Source organism: Eubalaena glacialis, chromosome 11 (assembly GCF_028564815.1).
Source record: "Eubalaena glacialis isolate mEubGla1 chromosome 11, mEubGla1.1.hap2.+ XY, whole genome shotgun sequence".
Taxonomy (NCBI): Eukaryota; Metazoa; Chordata; class Mammalia; order Artiodactyla; family Balaenidae; genus Eubalaena; species Eubalaena glacialis.
The window spans coordinates 10,846,278-10,870,389 of record NC_083726.1 but is presented as its reverse complement, the minus strand read 5'-3'; the positions used below and the strand labels follow the sequence as shown (position 1 = coordinate 10,870,389).

The 24,112-nt window shown below is 56.9% G+C and overlaps 1 protein-coding gene across 2 annotated transcripts; it reads left to right on the top strand.

The window, feature by feature from the left end:
- The first annotated feature begins 15,828 nt into the window (after window positions 1–15,828).
- On the top strand, window positions 15,829–23,721 carry CDC42EP1 (CDC42 effector protein 1). 2 transcript variants are annotated; one of them, XM_061205349.1, is made up of 3 exons: window positions 15,829–15,944; window positions 20,356–21,125; window positions 22,454–23,721. In XM_061205349.1, exons 2-3 carry the CDS (start codon window positions 20,663–20,665, stop codon window positions 23,074–23,076), a joined length of 1,086 nt encoding a protein of 361 aa, XP_061061332.1. In that variant the 5' UTR covers window positions 15,829–15,944; window positions 20,356–20,662; the 3' UTR covers window positions 23,077–23,721. The 2 variants fall into 2 exon arrangements, with proteins under 2 accessions (XP_061061332.1, XP_061061333.1); XM_061205350.1 differs by lacking the exon at window positions 15,829–15,944 and adding an exon at window positions 15,977–16,200.
- The last annotated feature ends 391 nt before the right edge of the window (window positions 23,722–24,112 follow it).

Sequence of the window (24,112 nt, the reverse complement as noted above, 5' to 3'; positions counted from 1 at the left end):
GTTTTTTTTAATGGGGGTGTGTGAATATACATGCATGGGTGTGTGTATATACTTATGTGTTTATATACATATATATTTATATGCATATGCAGAGATCATTCCTGGAAGAATGTGGAAGAAACTGCCCTAGCTTATCTCCTTTCAGAGAGGGGAACTGAAAGTAAGTATATATTTTAAACTATTAAATAGTTCACACTTATGAAAATGTTTAGAGAAAAACAATAAACACCTAATTTTTTTTTTTTTTTTTAAAGACCAACGTTTGAAAAGTACAGAGAAGCAGCGAGGTCCACAGACTACCTCAGCGAAAAGCTGAGTTCTGTGTTCCTCGGGTTTCCCTGCAAGGGGCCACCTAGGGGGCTCATGTGCGCGTCCCCGCCCCGTTTACAGCTGGGGAAACGTAGACCCCGAAAAGCCCCGCAGCCGCCGGGGTCGACAGGTCCCGCCCCACGCCCGGTGCACGTGTCTAGTTGTTACGGTGCGGCTTTGGAGTCAGACGGGAGTGGAAGTTGTGTGACCCTGGCGAGTCATAGCCTCTCTGAGCCGGCGTCTCCAGGTCTGGAGAATGGGGGTGATAACCCCCACTTCACACTGAGGCCAGCAGAACCGATGTGTGCGGAGCGGCTGGCGGACAGCTGGAGCACTGTAAGTGGCCGCGTGCGCCACTTGTCTCAGGGCAGGGACCCGGCTGGAGCCTCCGACCGCACTGCTCCCAAACGCACACAAGGTGGCGCTCACCCCCCACAGGTCCAGCCAGGTCCCCGCCTCTGAGGGCGTTGGCTACTGGAAGGAGGGAGACGGGGAGGCTGCTACTTCTGCACACGTGTCCAAACGCTTCTGGGCCCTGGGGGTGGAAGGGTGAACAGCGGGGCGCCCTCCCTGATCCAGAGGGCAGGACTGGAGGGACTAGGAGTCCCGAAGGAGGAGAAAGGGGGAAGACTCTGCACCTGGGATGGAGCCCTGGGATTAGAGTTTAGGATCTTGTAGTGTGTTGAATGGTAACCTCCCCCACCCCGCCCCCCAAAAGATAGGTCCACCTGGAACCTGTGGGGGTGACTTGATTTGGAAAAAGAGTGGTTGCAAATGTAACTAAGATAAGGGTCTTGTGGGACTTCCCAGGCGGTCTAGTGGTTAGGACTCTGCGCTTCCTCTGCAGGGGGCACGGGTTCCATCCCTGTGCAAGCCGCATGGCGTGGCCAAAAAAAAGAAAAAAGATAAGGATCTTGAGATGAGATGATCCTGGATTTTATCCAGGTGGGCCCTGAATCCAATGACAAGCATCCTTATAAGAAAAGACACTGTCACAGGGAAGGCCATGTGGAAACAGAGGCAGAGATTGGAGTCTTGCAGCCGCAAGTAAGGAACACCTGGAGCCACCAGAAGCTGGAAGGAGCAAGGAAGGATTCTCCCCTAGAGCCTTGTGAGGGAGCACAGCCTTGCCGACACTACGGTGAGAGAATAAATCTCTATTGTTTTAAAGCAGAGTGCCTTAAGGAACGCAGTTTGTGGCCATGTGTTTCAGCAGCCACAGGAAACTAAGAGATGTTTATATTCTCTTCCTGTTGCTCAGCCTGCTGACCTGCCCCCAACCCCCAATAGCCTACAGATGGCACCCAAGGCCCCCCAACTCCTGACCCCATTATTTCCTCCCCAAACCCACTGCTTTCACACTTCTGCTTTTGGTGCCCTCTGTCTGGACAGCCCTTCCTTCATGGGTCGCCTGGACAACTCCTATACACCCTTCAAGGCCCTCCTTAAACACCCTCTCCTAAGTATATTAGTATGTTCCGAATCAGTGGCTCCCAGCACACCTGGACCCATTCTCCTCAGCACACTGTGTCTATTCCCTCACTGTATCGTCACTGTCAGTTCAGCTAGGTGTCCCCCTATTGGTCCTCATCTCCAGGTTTCTCCATCCCCACAGCTAGTGTGTGAGTTCAGGCCTCCCCATGTCTCACCAAGACCCTGTGCCACCTCCTCACAGGTCTCCCTGCCCCAATCTGGCCCTCCAGCCCATCACGACTCTGTAGCCTTGGTGCTCAGATCTGCCATGTCACTCCTCTGTTCAAAAGCCTTCCATAGCTCCCCACTGCCCTAAGGAGAGTGTCCACAGGGAATGACAATACTTCAAATGCCCCTTCCCACCTCTCACCCCACCCCACCGATGTCCATCGTACCCATGTGCTGCACACCCCTGGGCCTTTGCACAGACAGTGTCCTTCACCTGAAAGCCCTCTCCCCGTCTGCCAGGCACACTCTGACCCGTGTGACGACCACACACCAGGGGCTGTTCTCAGTGTTTTACATGAGTTAACCTTTTGAATTCTCATAACAACCCCGGGAGAAAGGCTCCATCGCTGTGCCCAGTTCACAGGTGGGAAAACTGAGGCCCAGATGGGAGAGGAACCATTCAGAAGTGGCAGAAGGATCTGATCCCCACCCACACTGTCATTCCCCCTGGTAGGGGCCTCAGAACTGCTGAAACCTCCCCGATCCATGCCACAACCACCCAACCCCAAATTAATCGTTCTCTCCTCTGTGGGTTCTGAATTTTGTAAACCTGCTCCTCAGTGCGCTGTGCAGGAATTAGCCAATCACACAGTAATCTCCCCACCAGGAAGTTTCTGGATAACTTCACTTTACTTCTCTAGGTCCATGGTAACTGGCACAGTGTAAGGGGTTCAATAAACTAGAATGAATGAGTGAATGGTTTCCAGGGATGTCAGGTACTGGGCATTTCTCACCCTCCTCAAAGAAAAGAATACTTTATGCAAATTCTCTGGGGCCAGACCTTTTCCCTTCTCCCTCCCAGGCTCCCTCCTCCTAGCCCCACCCCCGCACCCCACCCCCAGTTTCTGGGAGGGCACTGGGCTCTCCAGAAAATGCCCCAGGCTCTCTAGTGGTGCGCTTCCTGATTACTGATGAAACCAGGGCTTAAAGCTGGTGAATCATGAGCCGCTGCCAGCCAGGGCATGTTGGGGTGCCAGGCGGGAAGGGAGAAGCCAGGCTCCCCATCAACCTCTCTTCCCATCACTATATGGCCTCCCCAGCCTCTGGAGTCCTGGTGACACTAGCTGGAAAAGGACTAGCCCTGGATGCAGGTGACTGGAGCAACTCCTAGACTGTCCCCAGTCCTCCTACACCCCCCACCTCGGCCACTCCCAGGTCCCAAAAAACACACAGCCCCAACAGTTCACAAACCCCCTTCCCATCCTTGGTCTGGTGACTCATTGACAACACCCAGGGAGGTGGTGCATCCCCATTTAGAGGTAGGGAAACCAGCTCAGGGAGACCAAACTACCGGAGACCACCCGGAGGAAGTAAGCAGGGCACAGAAAGTTGAATCCCAGTTTTCTGCCTCCCAAGGGGGTTCAAAGCAGGACCGGCCATTTCTTGATTCAAGGGTCACACCCTTAGAGGACAAAGGAGTGAAAAGTATGGATTCCCAGCTCTGGCCCTGAGACACCTGGAGGAATCTTGTCAAACATCGCAGGGACTTGAGGCAGGTGGGGAAACTACAACCCAGTGGGTAAGGGCTCATGTCCAGGTTCAAGTCCCAAGTTGACTCCTAACAAGTCACAGAGTTCCTGCGACCTTGGACAAGTTTTTTAGCTTCCTCAGGTTCCCCTTAGGCCTCAGTTTCCCCATCGGTAAGATGGGAGGAGCTCTGAGTACCTACATGTCACAGGATTATTGTGAGGATTGTATGAGTTAACACAGAAAGGCCTTAGAACAGGCAAGGCATACTCAATAAACAGCAAATATTTTTAAAGGGTATTTTGAAGGAATTATTTCCCCGAGGAGGAAGCATTTGGAGTGAATCCTTGTTGTCATCAGAGAGGAACGTTCCCCATACCTGCCTGGTAGAAGGTTCAGGCCTGAGGCCTCCTTACAAATCCCGAGTCCTGTCGCACCCCAGACCTACCAGGTCAGAGACTGGGGGTGGGAAGCTGGTATTTTTAACAAGAACCCCAGGGGGTTGCTTGGATCAGGCAAGCCTGGGCATCCCAGGGGCTGAGTATCATGCCTTTTTTGTGGTCTCTTTTGCTAAAACACCTTCCACCCACTTGTTGGCATATCCTTGGAGGGAAAACCAACTTTCTCTTTTTCCCAATTAGTAATAATATTTAGCTGGTATTAAAGGCTCACTAGTGCCAGGTGCTTTGCTAAATTAATTCCAACTACCAACAGCCCTCTGAGGCAGGTCCTCTCTTTAGCTCCATTTTATAGAGGTGGGAACTGAGGCCAGGGAAGTTAATAACTTGCCCAAGGTCACCGAGCTGGAACGGCAGAGCCAGGACTGTCTTCACCACATGGTATGGCCTGTACAAGCAGCCCCAGCGCCTTGGGGAAGTACCTAGATGCTCCGGCCCAGGGCAGGTCTCTCAGGAACTGGACAGCCTGCAGTCTTTTCCAGGCAGCTTCACAGAGCTAGAGGCCAGGGTCCCAGTCCCAGGCCCCAGGCCCTTGCCCTCACCAGATCCACACAGCCACATTGAATCTCAATCTCAGTGGTTCCTTTACCCGACTCCCCTCCGCCTCCTGGCCCGGGGCAAAAGAGGGCGCTCCAGAGCCAGGGAAAGTGCAGGCTTTGAGGCCCTGAGGAATGATCTTATCCCCCACCCCACCCATAATCTCCCGTTGCTCCCTCATCTGCACCTTTTTCCAGGCCCACCATGTCACTAGCATTTCTCTGGAAATGCCGTGTCTTTGATCAAGCTCTCTCCCAGGCCAGGCACATCCTTTCCCAATTTTAGGCTTCCATGTTGAGAGGGTGGCCTCCTCCGGGAAGCCCTCTCTGACTGCCTCCTCTGGGTTAGCGGGCTCCTTGGTGCCCCCATCGCCCTCCAGGGGATGACTGCCTTAAACAGTAATGAGGTTGTGTCCTAAAGGTCTGTCTCCAGGTACCCTGAGCTAGGGGGTGGGATGTTAGGGGAGGGGAGACAGAGGACAGGTGTCCCTGACCTCCTTCTGGGTTAGGTGGGGGAAGAGGAAAAGGGCAGGTCTCCCTCTGCCGGGCCTCTTCCACTGACCATGACCCTCGGGCCCACAATCAGTATCTCCTGTTGGGCAACCACAGGCCGGATTGGCTGGGGCTGTCTAGAGGTGAGGAGGGCAGGGCTGTTTGCTTTCCCCTGGGCACCTTTGGCCAGCCCCGCCCTCTGTCTGCCCCCCCACCCCCACCCCAGCTCTTAGGACCTGGGGCTTAGAACAGGGAGGGATACTTCTTGAAGGTGTGAAGTAACATCTTGGTCCCAGTTTTCTCCGGTAGGTTCCAAGCCTCCTAGCAGCCCTGCCCCATCCTCCCGGCATGGAGGCCTCAGGGCAAAATGCGGTGGGTGCAAGATGAGGCTGATGGAGTTACTGGCCCATCACCCCCACCCAAAGATGGGAGACTGAGGCTGCCAGAGCCTGGTCAAACCAGAGCTGAAGCCTTGTGGTCCCACTGGGGCAGGATGGGATCTGGCCTCCTCCTTCCCGACTCCCTCAGGCCCTCCACCATCAAAGCAGGGGAGGGCTCTGGGGTTGGGGGAGGAGAATGGGGAGGGTCACCCAGACGTGGGGGGGGCTGGGCCCTGGAGCCAGGGATGCTTCCTGCGGACACTGGACTCCCACATTCCTGGCCATTCCGAAGACTCAGTCCTCCTCCCTTCTCGCCCTCCCCGGCATGGGGGGAGGGCAGTGCCTGGGTCTGAGCTGGCTGCTGGTAGGGGGGACCCTGCAGGAAGGGACTAAGGTTCAGACTAGAGGGGCTGCCCGGCAGGCCTGTCCAAGGCACCGCCCTGGGGGTCCTTCTGATTCTCATAAACAGGAAGTCCCCCCCCCACCCCCCGGTCGACAGGCCCCTGTGTATGCAGACGCTGGACTCTGGAGGCCCAGCAGCCCTTGACCTCTCCGGCTGCTTCCTGTTAGCTGGGCCAGAGGAGAGAGAGGCAGACAGAACTGGCCTGAGGGAGTGTGAGAGCAGAAGAGAAAAGCGCTTAGAGGCTGAAAGGAAGGAGGCCAGAACAAGCCCGGCACATAGTAGGCGCTCAATAAATCATCCGGCCTGAGGTCGGATAAGGAGGAGAGGGGCTGCTCTGGGAGAGCAACACAGTTGGGGGAAAGAGAGGCTGGAGGTTCCCACCCCGCGGTCACTGAGGCCTAGCACATAGTAGGTGCTCAGTAAATATTTGAGACGGATGTTTAGGATAGGCATAGGATAGGCGGGGAAGGAGAGTCCTTGGGAGAGCAGCACTGGTGGGGGGCAGGGAAAAGAGGGCTCCCCCGGCCTGGCTGCTCCCTGTGGGTGGACAGCCCCTAAGAATCAGCTTCCCATTGTCCCTGTCTGGCCCCCACCCCGCCCCACGGCCGGCTGGGCCAGGCCACTGTCTCAAGGCTCTTTATTTTTAAAATCCCTGCGGTGTTCCCACCCCAATCCGAAGGAGCAGTGCCAGCCACAGATCCGCCTGCGGCCTGGGCTCAGGGCCCAGAGGCGCCGGGGGTGGGGCATCCGGCCACCCCACAGCTGCCGCAGATGCAATTCTGGGAGGGCTACTAGGCCAGCCAGCCTGCCTGCGCAGGGTAAGGAGGCCCCTGGCACGCCCCCTGCTCTGGGCCCAAGGTGTTAGCCCAGAGGCCTGCTAGAGGAGCAACCAGATATGTGTGTCGCATCCAGTGGCTTATTCTTCTGTAAAAATGAATCTTTCCAGAAGATTCGCTTTACAGAATCTTCAGAATCGTTCCCCACATTCCACCAAACAAATACATGCACAGCACCTACTGTGTGTAAGGAGGGAGGCATGGGCTCGACTACATGGGGGTGACAGGTGGGGCCTGAGGAGGAGGCAGGCGGTGCAGTTGTGGGGACAGTTCTGGAAAGAGCCCCCCGACCAGCTCCAGTCCTTCCAGGCTCTGTGACCTTAGGCAAAAATCATTTGGCCACTCTGAGCCTCGGGCTCCTCCCCTGTAAGATGGGACGATAATAGCTACCACGGAAGGCTGTGGTCCAACTCCAGACACAGCAGTGAACAAGGTAGTCATGGTCCCTGCCCTCATAGAGCCTAATGTCCTGGGGGAAGATGATCCCCCCATATGAACAAGGTCATGGCAGTCACGAAAGACACCGAGTGGAAGGGAGGGTGCTGGTGGGGTGAGGGGTCGGGGAGAAGTTAATTTGGATGGGTTGTCTGATAGGCTTCTGAGGAGGTGACACTTGAGCTGAGAGGGAGGCAGCCTTTCACTCACCTGGGGGAAGAGTGTTCTGGGCAGAAGGAACAGCAGTGCAAAGGCCCTGAGGCAGGGGAGTGGGGGTGACCTGACATAATGGGTATGGAAGGACTTTGTAAACTCTCAAGGGCTGTGCGCTTGGAAGGAGGGGTTATTATTGTTATTGTCACTATGTCAAGTTTGGGGAGGAGACAGGGATGTCAGGCAGACACATGCCACAGCTGAGAGCTGCCCCTGCATCCCTTCCTGTTCATGTACTCAACCTAGAGAATGCCCGGCTGGCTGGCCAGCCGACGTGCCTGGGTCCTTGAACTGCAAAGGGCGTTCACTCCGGCCAAACTCGTTTTCTCCTTTGATCCTCCCAGTAGCCATGAGGTAGGGCTGGCAAGGCTTATTATCGTCGTATCCATTTGATGGACGGGGAAACTGAGGCACGGAGTGGACACAGGATGATGGCAGTGGCTTGCTGAGATCACCTAGCTCACTAATGGCGAAGCTGAGCCACATGCTCAAGCAGCCCGGTTCTCAGGCTAGGCTATCCCGCTGCCTCGCCCCAGCATCTGGCCCAGCACCCACAAACCAGCACACAGCCTCCACCAGGAGGTGCCAGCCACCCCCCAGGCTCCAGCCCGAGAAGAATGCGGCCTGAGCCTCCCCGTGGGAGCTCTGGCCAGCAGGCCTTGGCAGGAGAGAGGCCGGCTGAGTCAACAAGAGGCTGGCAGGGGCTCAAGCTGCCCACCGAGGTGGAGTCAGAGACCTAGAGGGGGCTGCCCACCCCCCACCCCTCACTCTCCATGAGACCCTCCCTTCTGCTTGCCTGAGTGCCTGCCAGCCCAGTTAACCCCTGCAGGCCTGACAAGGGAATGGCCTGGTGAGTATCAAACAGTCAATCGCCCTGCAGAAAAGTGCTGTGGGACCTCAGGTAGGTCACTTCACCTCTCTGGGCCGGTTTCCTCACCTGTGAGATCCCCTACTTACCCATGAGGATGGTGTCAGGGTCTTTATGAATTAATAAAGGTTACTCTGCACATAAAACTGTACAAGCCATTGCGTCTCCCCTCTGCGAGCTGGGGTGCAAATTCCTGCATCCAGAGGCAATGGCTGTGCCCTGTTGCCAGGTGCCGAGGAGTTACTTAATGAGTGCTTGCTGTGACATGACAGTTCAGTTCAGGAAACAACTCAGAAAAGTACAAGGAGCCTGAACATCTGCAATCATTATGATACACACCCCCAACCTGTGTTTGTAAAGCTTCTTTTCCAGCCATCTTCTTTGATTGCAGCATTATTATTCCCATTTTACAGATGAGAAAACTGAGGCACAGGGAGGCTAAGGAACTTACCCAAGATCTACAGCTGGGACTAGTAGGATCCAGGTCTTCTGACTCCTGGGCAGACATTTGGAAGGGTGAATGTCAGGGGACGGCCCCAGGAAGTGGAGGGAGGAGCAGTGAGCAGAGGTTATGGGGAGTTGATTTCTGCTCCATTTCAGGGAGAAATTCTTGACCAGCAGAGCTGTTCTCTTGGAATGAGCTCCCAGTCACCAAAGAGGTGTAAGTAGAGGCGACATCCATCAGTCAGGGAGGCTTCTGAGCAATCCCGGCCCCAGGAAGATGTGTGTGCAACACGCGGGGTTCCTCCCCACATCCTCACACTGCAAGGACAGGGTCCCTTCGTGGTCTCAGAGCCTTTGCCCTCAAGGCAGCAGGGCAGTGTGAACGCCACAGACTGAGGTTTGAATCCAGTGGGACCACTTCCGAGCCGCAAGAGGTTGAAGAAGTAACTTTACCTCCTTGGCCTCAGTTTCCTTATCTGTATAATGGTGTTGTGAGGATTAGGGCCAATGCAAGTAAAGCACCGAGCCCAGAGCTCAAGCTCGCGTCTGGCACTTAGGAGGTGCTTAATTACTGCTCCCCTCACTTCAGCTCATCCTCCTCTTATCATACATCCAGGAAAGGGGGGAGGAAACCAGGAGCTAAGAAGCTGTGTGGGAAGGGGGATCATCGGAAGAACCCAGGACTCAGAGCCGGGAGCACCGGGTTCCACTCCCAGCTCTACGAACAACAGGCAGGGGCCGTGGGCCAGTGGGAAGGGCTTTCCCTCCTCTGTTTCTGCGTCCACCACATAAAGGAGATCACGTATGTAAAAGCCCTGCATCCACCAAAGTGGGCTGGCTTTTGTTAGAAGAAAACAGACGGACCCATGCATCCAGGAATGAGCCCATGGTTGTGGGGCTGAGGAAGGAGCCCCACCGGACCTAGGCAGGACCAGGTGAAGCCCCAAGGGCTGGGATAGGCTGGGGGAGTCGATGCTAGCGATGGTCAGGGCAAGGCAGGGCTGGCCTTCAGCCCACAGGCCTATCTCTCAGGCCAGGCTGGGCAGCAGAGAATAGGCCATTGTTTCTGCTCCTCAAACACTTTTCCTGTCCCCCCCACCCCTTGCCCCTGCTCTCTCCACACCCGCCCCTCCTCATGTTGAGAACAAAGATCTCCTGGAGGACCCGCCCACCCGTGCAACACTGCCCTTCCATCCAGGCCCCTGGCCACCTGGCCCAGGTCTGAAGAAGCCAGCATCATCATCTCTGAGATGGCAGGGTCACCTGGCCTTGGCCCTTCTGCTGTCCCTCCCCACCCCCTGCAGCTACAGGCACCTCAGACCCCCACTCCCCCCCCCCCACCCATCCATCTGACTGTCCTCAGGGGCGGGCCTGGAGGAACTGACCCCACATCCTTCCTCAGCCCCCCTCCAACTTCTTGTCCTGTTCTCCAGGAGAAAGGGAGCCTGAGGGGCGGGGGGGGGGGGCTTCCCCTCCCCCATTTCCCTGTGGAGCAGTGAATAAGGAACCAGAGCTGAGTTGGCCTGGAAGGCTCTGGCTGAGAAAACTCTTCCACGCGGCCAGCCCTTTTCCCAGAGCCTGGAATTCCAGAGGCGTTTCCGGCCCTGACAGCTGCCTGCTTCTGGGAGCCATGCTCTCCCTGTGGGCCTCACAGTCCCATCCTCTAAAGTACCCTTGGGATTAACTCCCATCCTGACCCTGCTGCTCCCAAGAACCCACTGACACCCAGGCATCACCTCAAGAAACAGCCAAGCGGGGACAGCCAGGGACTAATCTGTCATCACCCGGCCCCCAGGCCACCCGCCAGCCCCAGGCCAGGCCCTGATGCCCCAGCAACTCAGTCATCACTCCAGCTGACACCCCATGGCACACACACCCATGCCAGACACACACATTCAGTGTACCCAGCCTGGCTCTCACACCTTCTGGTTCGCACAGCTTCACATATCTGTGTAGAGCCTTGTCCCACCTCCTCCAGGCAGCCTTCCTGGAAGCCCTGCCAAGTCCGTGCTCTGTCTGAGCCTTAACTCTCTGTGAGCCTGTCTGCTTCATCCTGTTAGGCTGGGAGCTGGCACACAGTAGGTACTCAACACATGCCCATTCACACTGAAGGCAGCCATGGGGTGTGGGGCAGCCAAGGACTCCAGCTCCACTGCTGACTCGCTGTGCAGCCCCCGCAAGGCCTACCCTCTCTGGGCCTCAGTGTTCTCAGAAGCCCACTGAGGCCCTGAAACTTCCACCAATTGTTGACTCTTGGGGATCTGGGGTAGGCGGAAGGAACTAGGAAGGAAGGGCTGAAGGTTCCTTCCAGGAAAGTCTCTGTCCCCTGGCTCCCCTCAGAGCACGTTCCTGTCCTCAAGGTCAACCAGGGAAAAAAACTTGGGGCCAGGTTGCTGCAGGCCTCTGCTAATGAGAAACCCCAGTAAGGATCCCAAGGCACCTCAGGGTCTGTGACACTTGCGGGCAGCCATTGCTGGGGAAAGGCTAGTCCACACCACAGAGGGCCAGGCACTGCATTCAGGGCCTCTCTCCCATCCTCCACAGTAGACCCTCCCCAGCTTATCTTCTCCCCTCTCGAGACCAGCTCTCTCCCAAGCTCCACCTGTGGGCAATCTTACCCCAAGACACAAGGCCTAGTTCAAATGCCACCTCCTCCAGGAAGCCTCCCTGGACTTCCTCAGTCAGTCCTCTGCCTCCCTGGCCCCTTCTACCACTGTTTTGGCCTTTCAGCCCTACCAGTTCCTGGCCTCTGTCTTCCCCACCAGACCAGACAAATCTCTGAGAGCAGGGACTGCATTCCTTACTCACCACTGCCTCCTCACAGGGTACCCAGCCCAGGGTCTGGCCCACAGCAGGCACTTACTTAATGTGTGTTAAATGAAATCGCCTCCTGGGAAAGGAAAGTTCTAACAATAGTAATAATAATAGCTACCCTTCATTGACCATCACCTACAGGACAGGTAGTGAATTTTATGGCTCATCACAAGGCCCAGGCGAGGAAGCAGCTCAACCAAGGTCACTCAGCTAGTGAGAGGCAAAGCCGGGATTTGAACTCGGGTTGGTCTGACTTGGAAATGCATGCTGGGTGATAGAAGTGAGAGCATGAGGTAGCCCCCTTCGCCCCACTGCTAGTCTCCCCAAGCTGGGGAACTAGCCTGCAGCACAAATCACTTGGAGAACCCAATGCTGCCCCCTTCCCTGCAATGCCCAGGTGTGTCTGAGCCCCTGCCGGGAGGTCAGCCCATGGAGAGTGTCCCTGGAGTGGTCCCAGAAGGAGGACACCTGCCCTCATGGTGGATGCAGTCCAGTCGGGGTGAAAAGGACCCCCTTCCTATGCTGGCTGTGACCATTTGTTCCCCAAATGCGCCAGGAGCACAGACATCACTGTCTCATTGGAGAGCTAGCTCAGAGAGTAACCGATGCCAATATGGAGGAGGGACCAGGAGCAGGGGAGAGGCTCACTCTGAAGGAGGGCCTCCAGGAGGAGGTGACATTGCAAAGCAGCCTTCAAAGATGTTTTGCCCAAGGGCAACCCATTGATGAAGGTGAGTGAGGTGTGTGCCTGAGAAAGATGACGACATGCTCAGAAACTCATGTTGGTCAGCAGAGGCCAGGTATAAGTTGATGTAAGATCATCACAGGATGAACAGGGAATGAGTGGGTGGAGGGACCCATGGAGGGACAGGCGGGCGGGTAGATGGCTGTGGGTGTGGGCAGTGGAACAAGGGATGCTGGATGGATAGAGTGGGGGGGTGGATATATGGGTGGGTAAATGGATAGGGGTGGAAGGAGGCGTGGGTGGGGAGGTGGATGGATGGGTGGGGGGTAGCTAGATAATGGATAGGGCTGTAGGCAGTGGGTCAACTGAGGTGTAGTGGGTAGTAGGATGGCGTAGTGGATGGGTAATAGGCTAACGGATGGGTAAATTGGTGGTTAAATGGATGTGTAGAAGGATGGGTAGATGGATGGATAGGAGTGTGGGTGGTGGGTGGGTAGATGGGTAGTGGACACTCAAAAGACAGAGGACTGGGGGAATTTTCTGGCGGTCCAGTGGTTAGGACTCTGCACTTCCACTGCAGGGGGCATGGGTTCGATACCTGGTCCAGGAAGTAAGATCCCACATGTCTCGTGGCATCACCAAAGAAGAAAAAAAAAAAAAAAGACAAAGGACTGAGAAGAGCAATCAGTGGGTCATTGAGCAGATGCATAAACTGACGGAAAGCCGAGCCAGACTTTGGGATGGAAACGATGCATCCTCCTAGGGAGGGGCTGGGATGGGGGCTGATAGATGTGGCTAACTCACTCAGCTCAAGGCTCCCACTCCAAACCTCACTGGAGCCTGGTGGGCAGCCACTGGCATTCCTAGGTCCCCAAGAGGGAAGTGACCCCTTTAGCTGTGCCCTGCCCCCTCCACCCTAGCTCCATAAAGGACTCCCTGCCCAGAAACTGCTTCCTTTCCATAAGCCCCAGGCCTCAGCCCACCCAGTCTGCAGGGTGAGCTGAGGCAGCAGCTGAGCTCTGTGATTATGGCTCAAGGGGCCTGGTTCCTCAGCACACAGGAAGAGAGGGGGCCTCCTGAACTCCAGGCAGCCAGTCCCACCTAGCGGCTCCCAGTCCCCAGCTGGGAGGCATTTGTTCTGCATTCTGCACGGTGATTACAGCTCTGCCAGGGTTAACCCCTGCGCTCCTGGGCACAGTCTCTTGACAAGGGAAGGAAGGGGACCACAGGAAATTGGGAGAGGAGAAAACCATGGGAAATGGGGACTGCCCATCCCTGCATCTTTCACAAGGATGCCCAGACCCCTCCCTTTCTCTCATTTTCCGGAAGGAAAAACTGAGCTGGATCCTTAAATCAGGAGTGAAGCCAAGAACAGGAATGCAGCCTATATAGAGAAGTACTGTACTTCTATCTGGAGAGAGGCTTAGAATGAGGGGAGAGCGCCTCTCAGCCTCAGTTTACCCATCTGTAAAATGGGGCAACGAATTTCTAACTCACAGGTTGCCTCACAGAGAGCTAGCAGAGACAAAGTGACTGGCACATAGTAGGAAGGTTCTCAACCACTGGTTGTTCCCTGCCTGCCCCTGAGCCCGGAGCTAAAGAAGATAGAGAGTATGTATGGCAGGTTGTAACTTTTTCCATTAACACTGCTCTCTCGGCCATATCTCTGGGGCTCTCAGCAAGTAGTAAATACCCACGAGCAGCAAATTTCCATGCTGGTATTATACCCATTTTACAGACAAGAAACTTGAGGTTCAGAGAGGCCAAGTGCCTTACCCATGGTCTCAGGGCCTCTGACATCACACCAAGCTTTGCCAGCTGCTCCGGGGATCTTCTGACTAGATGTGTAATTTATTGTCTAACCAGGTCACCTTTGAGAGTGAAAGGAAGTGCTATTAATAATTACGCTGGGACAGTAGGCGTCATCTGGGACCGTCCTGGGCAAACCGGGAAGTATGGCCATCCTGCCACAGTTGGAGGCTTTGGGAAAGTCACTTTGCTTCTCTTCAAAATGGACATGATGGCAGTATTGTCCCTGCAGGGATCTCATGAGGATTAAATGTGATGATGCATGTGAGGCGCTACAGGGCCTAGTATGCATTAGATGCTCAATAAATGCTGCTTATTACTGCTGCTGTTAAAGATGATAACCACAGAGCGCTAGTCCCTGCCTCCGTCACTGTCCTTCACGGACGTTCTTGGCTCACAGCAAGAGCTTCCAAATTCACACTTGATCACACTGCTTGTTGGCTTGGTGAGGCGGGACACCTGGCCCAAGTTTAAGCCCCCAACGCCTGGCCCAAGTCTCTCCCAGCCCTTGACTGTGCCCCCCATCTGAGCCTCTCAGGGGCAGCTCCCCTTCCCCCATGCTATTCAGTGCCTCTGAGATGTTCCAAATTTTCCCGGGGCAAAGCACCTTCAAGCCTGAGCCCAGGGAAAGAGCTCTGACCGACTGGAGTCTCGGTGCTACTGCTGTGTGAGCAAGTGCTGGAATTCTCTATACCTCAGTTTTCCCATTTGTCCAGCTAGGGAGATAACCCCTCCCTTGGTGGCCAGCATGAGGATTCTGGGAGCCAATGAAAGAAGCACGGCGCTCTGAACCGCAAAAACCTCCTTCCACGTGTGTGTAAATATGGCCCCTCCTCCAGCCACACCTGCCTCCTCCATGCGGCTCCTTAGCTTGTTCTGTCTCTTGCCAGGTGTGTGTGCATTTCCACTGCCCTTCCCTCTGCCTGTGTGTCCTTTACAAGTTAACTCTGGTATCACCTCTTCTAGGACACCTTGCTGAGCCCCGCCCCTCTCCTGCAGGCTGTGTTAGGGGTCTCTTTGGGCAAGGACAGCCCCAGGTCTTCCTGCCTGTCCTCAGGGGGCTCACAGTCACAGGGGAGTATCAGAGGAGGTCAAAACAGCATGAGGCAGGGATCGGAGATCTATCTCCCCTCCTTGAAGATGGCACAGAGTGCTGTGCCTGGCTGATTCCCTGCCCCTCATGGGTGGGGTTGAGGGGTGCTCAATAAAGCTTTCGGAACCCATCTATCTGAGGTGTGACCTCATGTAATTGTTCAGCAAGATTCCTAGGTGCTGACACAGCAGAGAACACTTAACAACATAACAACTGATGCCTGCTGCTATTATGCCATTTTACAGATGAGAAAAGCAAGGCACAGAAAGGCTAAGCAGTGACCAGAACAGAATAGGAAGCCAGGCTGTTGAGTTCCAAGGTCCACAGCCTTGACCACACACCACACCACTCTACCAGTGGCCTGCACCCCAGTCTGGCTCATGTCTGTGTCCTGGTACCCGCGGGGGCCTGTACTGGAGCAAAAAGGAAAGGGGGGTTAGGAGAAAGTGAGTGGGTATCCCAGCTTGTAGAATTTAAGGTCTAAGCAGGACTCTGGCATTCAAGGCCTCTGAGATCCGGCTTCCCTGTTCCCCAGACTCCCGCAGGGAGCGGCTGAAGAGCCCAGCAGCGAGAGTTACCAGGTCAGGGCGCCCCAAGGCTACGCAGGGAGCCGGTGGAAGAGGGCTTGGGATCCGGGGACCGAGTCACCTCGCCCCGGCAACCCGCACGTTCCCCGGCTCCCCCTGCCCCAGGCAGCAGGCAAAAGCCTGACCTGGCGCCCCCGCCGCTCCCCCTCCAGCTCTCGCCGCCGCCGCTCGGGGCGGCGTGATCGGTGCCCGGGAGGGGGGCCCGGCCCCGCCCGCAGACGGGAGGGGAGAGGCGGGAGGAGGGAGCGGGCCCACACCCCGCCCCCGCCCCCGGAGCCAGCCCGCGGAGCCCGCGGCCAGGGCGGCGCAGACCGGCCCAGCCACTCGCCCGGGCTGCGCGCCGGGACGCACTGCCGCCACCGCTGCCGACGCGTCCGCCCTTCGCCCCCCGCTCCCGCGGCTCGCGGAGAGAAGGTAACTGCGAGTTGGCCCGCGGGTCGTCGAGCCCGGGGTGGGCGTGGACACCGGCAGGGGGATCGCGGCGCCGCGAGGACTTGGCACCCCCCGCTAGGCTCAAGGAGCGGGGGAGGGGGGCCAGCCTGCCAAAGTCGCCCCGGGTGCCAACAGGCAGGCCCGGAGCGCTGGCCGCGGGAGCGGCGCCGGGACGCTCCAAGTTTTCGGGTTGTTTTGCAATGTTCCCGGCGGGAAGAGTGTGGCAGAGAATTGGAAGGTAAAGCGGGTTGCGGGAGGAGGGGGCGAGTCGAGGGCAGTCTAGGCTCCTTCCTGCCCTGGGAAAGGAAGGGAAGGAACGGGGAGGGGGCTATGTGTCGGAATGTCTGGCCCCTTGGCGAGGCCCGCGCGGAGAGCGGGAAGTGGGGGGGACCGCTGGGGAGATGGTCCAGGCACCCTGCCCCCCCCCAACCGCCGCATTCCAGGCCGGAGCAGCGGATGAGGTCATCCCGTCCGGTTCCCCTCGGGCCAAGGCAGCCGGCTGCCCCCTTACCCGCGGAGCGACCCTCCGCATTCTGACCCCGTACCTCCCAGAGGGAATGTTTTCTGGCCAAAATCTTTCCCGGACTTCCAATCCCGACTGCCCTCGAGATTGTTCTATTCTTGCCGAGACAGGCAAGACTCAAGAAGTTTGAAGCCCATTTTCTGGATCGGGAAACTGAGGCTCAGATTGGTGAAAGGACTGGCCCGGAGGACACAGCCGCGCGAAACGCGGTGCAGGGACTGGAAGCGAGGACTTCGGGAGACCCTGCCGGAAGCCAGTCAGCCTCGCCGAGCCAAAGGCTGATTCGGCTCTAACTTGGGGTGTCTGGGCAAGAAGCGTCTCCCCCTCTTCCCGCTTCCTCCCCTGGTGGCCCAAGGTGCTCCCTCCTACTACTATCCCCCTTGACGTCCTGAGAACGGCGTCTCCGCTGCCACTGTGGACAGCTTGCTACCCTCTTTCTGGCCTCAGTTTCCGCGTCTTGAAGTGGCAGGACGCTGAGGAGCAGAAGAAGGCAGCCCCCAGGGAGTTAACCCCTTGTTCCAGAGGCCAGAGCAGCCCTAACAGAGACAGGGTCCCGCTGCGCACTGGCAGGGGTGGTGTTACCCAGCGGGACACTTGCGAGAGGGGGCCTATGTGCAGGTAGTGGCTTCCAGGACGAGAGGTGGTGCCCGCTAGGGGCCTGCGGGTGACCCCCAGGTGAGCGCTAGGGTTCCACGGCCCCCATGCCCGCCTCAGCCTTGCCTCTCCCCCTCCCCCCACCTCCGTCAGACAGCCCTGGGCCTCCTCCAACCACAGGTGCCTCCACAGCGGCCCCTGTTGGCCTTCCCTAACGCATGGTCCCTGCTTCCGGCCCCAAACCTTGTCCTTGTGGTCATCACTGCTATTGAGCAAGCTCCTACCGAGTACCCAGGCTTGACTGTCCTCTGTAGGGCAAACATGAGGACTCCTGGGACGCTGAGGCTGCACGGTGACCACTCTAGCACAGGTCACAGACACCGAATCTGCAGAGCTGAGTCTCCTGCCTCCCAGGCCTGCCCTTCTGTACTCAGCAGCTGGGCATCTGCCCGGACCCCAACAACTCTTCCCTGCACCCCTGGAGTCTTCACCCACTCCCCTGGCATTTACTATTGATGTTGGTCGACTCCTGGGGAGGTTCCCAGCCACACCACTTTTTTTGTTCTCTGACCTGGGGCAAGTCAGTTCCCTTTCTGTGCCTCATTTTTGCCATCTGTAAAATGGGTGTTTGTGAGCATTAGCAGGTAGTATTCCTGGACGGGTGAGGGGAGATAGGCCATGTTCCTGGACAGCCGGAGCCCTGCTTACTCCAGGGCCACGTGGGGCACACCTAACCACCAGCAATACCCTGTGGTCAGCGTCAAGTGCCAAATAGGCTGCCATCAAGGGTCCCCAGAATGAGAGATATTAGTGTAAGAATGTTGGCTTTGAAACCCAGCCCTACTTCAGAATCCAAGGGTTTAATTTACAGCATCTTCCACTCTTAAAACTCTCCTGCAAGAGGACCAGCGTTCGATGCAGTTCTTGTTTTCCACATGGGAAAACAGGTCCCCAGTAGCAGTGCCCTGCCCTCGGCTCCACAATGCCGCAGGTCTCTCTACAGCAATGGGTGGGGTAGAGATCTTTTGGAGGTGCCCAGAGACATTTGGGAGGTGGGGGCATCACAAGATTGGGGCAGAAGCTGGTCTCACAAGTCAAAGTGGCCATGGGTGTTGGGTGGGGGCTGGAGCCCCTTTTGCTGAGAAAGGAGGGGCTGCTTCTAGAAGCCAGGGAATTGGGGGCTGGGGAGAGGTGGGTGTGGCCCCATGGCACACACAGTGACCCCTCTTCATGACATTTCAGGATGACACCCTCCCCCCCTCCTCCAGAGATTTAATCCTCATCTCAACAGAGCAGGGAAACCTGGCCCATGGCAGGTACCTGCCATGTGACCTTGGCCAAGTTCTTTCTCTCCAAGCCGAGGCTCTTCCTGTAAAATGGGCTAACCCTCCAGCTTTTCGGGGCTGTTGGAGAATCAGATGACATCATGTAGTGGCTGGCCAAATGCAGAGTGCTTCATAACTTCAGCAAACATTCCACAAGGACTTCTTGGTGCCGGGGGTGCCAGGGAAAGGGATGATTCAGAACCGCCCCCCGGGGGGAGGAGTTATGGTTGGGAGAGGATCAGATGGTGGGAAGGGAAGAGAATGTAGTCAGAAAACAAAGCAAGCTTTGTTTTATTGCCTCCTTTGTTTTTATCTAGTTATTTAACCTATTTTGAATTTCAAATAACATTTGAAGGGCAGAATTGAGGTTTTTATGCTTGGAGGTGGCAGCAAAAAAATTTTTTTTAAGTTGACACTCAGATCTAGGTGTTCTTGTTAAGAATCATTATCAACGTCTATCAGCTCAGGTGCCGGGCCTGTGGAGGTAAATGACTTGCCCAAGGTCACACTGTGAGGCCACTGAATCCTCCACCTACCCTCCCTCGGAAGGTGACAAGGGGTGAGCCTTTGGCATGAAGGTATCACAAAGAACTCCTGTGATTAAACTGGTATTGATTTGGCACTTGGCCGCGTGCAGAGCCCAAGCTGAGTGCTGGGACGGAGGGAGGAGGGAAAATCCAGGCGGTGGCCCCAGCCTCAGAGTGTGCTGTGATCTGGAGAGACAAGACTGGGCTCCACGGGCCAGTAAAGGCTACATGAGTCAAAGGCTCTGAGTTGACGTCTCTACCAGCTCTCTTGATGTGACCTTGAGCAAGCTTGGCCTCTCTGGGCCACAGGAAAACCAAATGTGAGACCATAGGCTCATAGGTGTCCTCCAGCCTACACTTTCTATGATACTAGAACGGGTAGGGTGAGACCAAGAGAAGCTTAGAGAAGACTGGGACTGGGGAAGAAAGTGGGGGAGAGATCAGGAGGGGAGGGAGTAGGCAAGAAATAGCTTTTGGCACCAGCTGAGCTTTTTCCAAAACTTGTTCCCCAGTGACAAGGCTTTTGTCAAAACTATGATAATGTTCTTTCCTGCGGGCCTTCTCAGAGCCTTGAATATGCTCAGGCATGTAGTAGGCATCTGGAAAAACCACTTTTGACCACAGGATCCTTTTTCCAGGAAGCATCTAGAAGGCGAAGGTTTCTGCTGTTTACACAGCAGTTCACAAAACCTTCACCGGGCACCTCCTCCCTCCTGGCCTTGCTGGAAGACAATTTAACCCACTGAGAAGGGAGGTGACTTACTCAACCCACCAGCAGGAGGCCCTTGGGGTTCAAGGGCTCTGGGGTTGGGAGCCCTGCCTGCTTCACCATTGCCTACTGTGTGGCGTCAGGCAAGTCCCTTCACTTCTTTGTGCCTCAGTTTCTCCTCTCTCTATAGAGCCTCCCTCAGGGCTGTTGTCTGGGTTGAATGAGTGATGAACTTAAGCCATTGGCACTCCATAGGTGCTTCATCAGTGGGCGCCGTATAACGACCATTCATACATTTTACCTCCACGCAGCTTAAGTGTACAGCTCGATGAATTTTTTTGTGCCCCCTCCCAGTCTATACCTGTTCAAAGGCAACCACAATTCTGATTTCTATCATATCGTTTTGTTTTGCCTGTTCTTAAATTTCCTGTACGTGGAATCATGCGATGTGTCCTCCTTTGTGGGTCTGTCTGCTCAGCATTTTCTCCATGTTCCCCATCATTTGTTCTTTTTTTTTTTTTTTTTTTACTTTTTGCTCGCGCCAGAAGCATGCGGGATCTTAGCTCCCCAACCAGGGAAGGAACCTGCGCCCCCTGCAGTGGAAGCGCAGAGTCTTAACCACTGGACCGCCAGGGAGTCCCCATTTGTTCTCTTTAGCTGTTATTATTTGGACCCAGGATGCCCCCAGGCCTACCACTACTTTTCTTTCTTTTAGGTCTCCACCCCTGGGCAGGAGAGGGGCTGTCCACATTTGAGGCACGTCTGGTGCTTTCTGTGTTCTTGGACAGAACACCTACAGCTGCTTCCACAGGGCTAGGAGCCAGGCCTCAGGGACAGACAAGCCATGGACTTCCCATAGCCTCAGCATTTGGGGGCAGCACCTTAGGAGAGCAGGGGCGCAGCCTCCATCCACCCCCTTTCACCGTGAAGGAGGGAGCTGAGAAGCGGACCCTTAGCCCAGCCCAGCGCCCTCCCCAGGCCCCCGGTGGGCATGGACCAGCAGCTGTGAACAGCCAGAGCCGATGCCGGGCCCCCAGGGGGCCGGAGGAACCCCGGCCATGAACCTGGGCAAGCTCTCACCCGTGGGCTGGGTGTCCAGCTCGCAGGGGAAGAGGCGGCTGACTGCGGACATGATCAGCCCCCCACTGGGGGACTTCCGCCACACCATGCACGTGGGCCGTGGCGGGGATGTCTTCGGCGACACCTCCTTCCTCAGCAACCACGGTGGCAGCTCACGGGGCACCCACCGCTCGCCCCGCAGCTTCCTGGCCAAGAAGCTGCAGCTGATGCGGAGGGTAGGGGCACCGCCCCGGAGGATGGCTTCCCCACCTGCGCCCTCACCTGCTCCACCGGCCATCTCCCCCATCATCAAGAACGCCATCTCCCTGCCTCAGCTCAACCAGGCCGCCTACGACAGCCTCGTGGTAGGCAAGCTCAGCTTCGACTGCAGCCCTGCCACCTCCACAGACGGCCACTCCAGTTACGGTGAGGGCCTGGGCTATCTGCCTATTTTTCAGAGGCTGAGGCCCAGAGTGTTTGATGGTTCAGCCAAGCCTCCAAGTGAGCTCTTTTCCCCACAGCATTTCAGCCTCCGTGGAGGTCAGGCCCAAACCCCAAATCATGGATGGAGCGGGGGGTCACAGGGTGGGAACCTGCTCACTCCCCAAAACACTGAGGTTGAGAGGTGGGGAGATGGGGTTTGAGTTCTACCTGCCCCTGAGCTGCGCCCCCCACCCCCAGGCCCTTGGCTGGGCCAGCCCACTCTAGCCCCCTTCAATGGAAGCAGCTCCCTTGTGTCAGAATGATATAGTGGAGAGACAGAGAGCCAGGGCTCTGGATTCAAATTCTGGTTCTGCCTGAGTCCCAGCGAGCCAACTGACCTCTGATAAGTCAAGTCCTGGCCTGTATAATGGGCCCCTCAGGGTCATTGCTAAGATTCAGTGAGATGCTACACATATTCAGTGTGGCCCAGAATCTGGCACATAGTAGGTGCTCAGGACACAGGCGCTGTTGCTGTGTCGTTATGTGAACAAAGGTTCCTGTAACTTGCCAAATTTGGAAAACCACTCACATGGACAGAAGCCAGAGGCACTTCCTGCCAGGGTGGGGAGTGGCAGGTGTAACCTTGGCTCCTCCTCTGGACAGCTCACCTGGGAACCGGGGCCTCTGCTGCCACCTGGTGGCCATTTCCTGCCCTGCAGCTTTGCCCCCGCACCAGAGGCTTCCTGCGGTCCTTCTCCAGGGGTGATGCTTAGAATCTCACTGAGGGCTGGTCCACAGTCCCACCACTATATCTCAGTCCTGGTAGTCCTGGAGCCAGGGGCTGGGACAGAGGACCTTTGGAGGGCATTTGCCTGTCCTTTGGGTCTTGATTTCTATGTAGTCAGACTCTGGCTGCTGGTTCCATCCCTGTGCCCACAAACCAGCCCGTATGCTATGGGTTCATGGCAGGGAACCAGGGGTCATACAAGTTCACAGTTGGGACTGAGAGTCAGGAGATTTGAGCTCCAGGCTTGGCTCCAGCCCATCAAACTCTGTGGCCCTGGGCTAGCCCTTCCCCTCGTCCCAAACTGAGCCTCACTTTCTTCATCTGCAAAATGAGAATGAGGATTATGTAAATTTCCAGGGTTGACAGGAGGATCACACAAGAGACTACGGGGCTCACTGTATTGGAAAGATAGGGGAAACTGAGGCCAGATGGGGGAGTGGCTTGCTAAAGGCCACATAGCAAGCTGGAGTTGGTCCTGGCTCTCCCCTCCCGAATTCCTGGTTAGGGACCCCAGCTATGACCCTGGTCCCTATTTCTCTTCTAGGCCTGGACTCCGGGTTCTGCACCATCTCTCGCCTGCCTCGCCCAGAAAAGCCTCGTGACCGAGACCGTGATAGCTCCTTCCCCTCTGAGCCTGAGCTTCGCCGCTCTGACTCCCTCCTGTCCTTGCGCCTGGACCTCGACCTTGGGCCCTCTCTCCTCAGTGAGCTGCTGGGGGTCATGAGCCTCTCAGAAGGCTCTGCAGTCGAGACCCCAGCCCCACCCCCTGCTGCAAATCCCCCAGCCCCTGTTGCAAACCCCCCGACCCCTGCCTCAAGCCCCCCACCCCGTGGACAGTGCCCCAATGGGGTAACCCCGGGGTTGGGCCCAACGGCCGAGGCGACGGCCAGCCCGGTAGGAGAGCGTCCCTGTGCACCTGCTGACGTGGGCCCCGGCAGGCACTGGGGAGCAGGCTGGGGTGGCAGCCAAAGCAGCCGCCACTACACTGAGATGGATGCTCGGCGGGAGCTGGTGGAGGTGCTGCCCCAGGCTCGGGCCTCTTGGGAGAGCCTGGACGAAGAGTGGGGGCCACCGCAGGCAGGCAGCAGGGCCCCCGTGCCCAGCACGGTGCAAGCCGACACCTTCAAGTTTGCTGACGCTGAGGAGGATGACGAGGTCAAGGTGTGAGCGGCTGGGCATGGGCTCAGGACCCCAGCCAGCCTCGGGGCACCGCCTGTGAACTGCCCGCGTGCAGAGCCAGCCCCTCACCTGACAGCTGGGTCCCGCCAACGCAAGATGGGAGAACCCAAGTTGTCCCCAGACCCCTCCACACCTCTGCAGGACAGACATGGGAGGGAGGCCAGAGGAGACCAGGCTTGTCCTGGGACCCACGTATTCCCATGGGCCGTGCTGGGCCGCCCTGCCTCCCCCCACTGCCACTCTGGACCCAGTAGCCGTTCCTCGGGCCCACCCGCCACCCCAGGCCGTCCCCACCAGCTGGAGGGCCTCGCCTCACAGTGCAGCCTTTGTGCTGGGAAAGCTGCCCTTGCTGGGTGGGGGTGGGGAGCATAGCACATAGAGCCTTTGTCCCCTCTCCCAAAGGGACCGCCTGCCCCAGCTCATCCTGGAGTTGCCCCCAGCAGGGTCCCCACTGCCTTTCTGAGAGCCCCAGCCCTTGCTAAGGCTGCTTCCCCGACATTCCCCCCGCCACCCCACTTATCCCAGAAGCCTCAGAGAAAAGTCAGGTGTGACCTCACAGTGGGGGAATCCCACCTTCCCGTGCACCCCAGACCTGCCTCTGGGTCCTGATTAAAAAAGGCTTTTTTGATAAAAGGTGTCCTGCAAGATGCTTGAGGACCTGGGAGGACAGTGTCAGCGCCACCTGCTTGAGTCCCCTAAGCACTGGGTTTGGAAAGCCAAGGACTCCCCAAGGGGGCCCCAGTGAGGGGAGGGGCCGAGGCACTGGGTAATGAGTAATTAGGCCGGAATGAATAGCCCTGAGATAAGAGGCCCAGGTGGGAGCCCTTATCTATAGTTCCGGGAACAGCCCCTGGCCCAGGTGCCTGGAACCATAATCCCACAGGGCAGCTTGGCACTTGCCCTGGTGACAAAAGGGGACAAGCAGGCAGGACTGGTGGCTTAGAGGTGTTCGGGAGCACGTCCCAACCCCCAGCCCCCACTTGGCAGTCCAAGGACCTTATGCCTCAGTTTCCTCATCTGTATC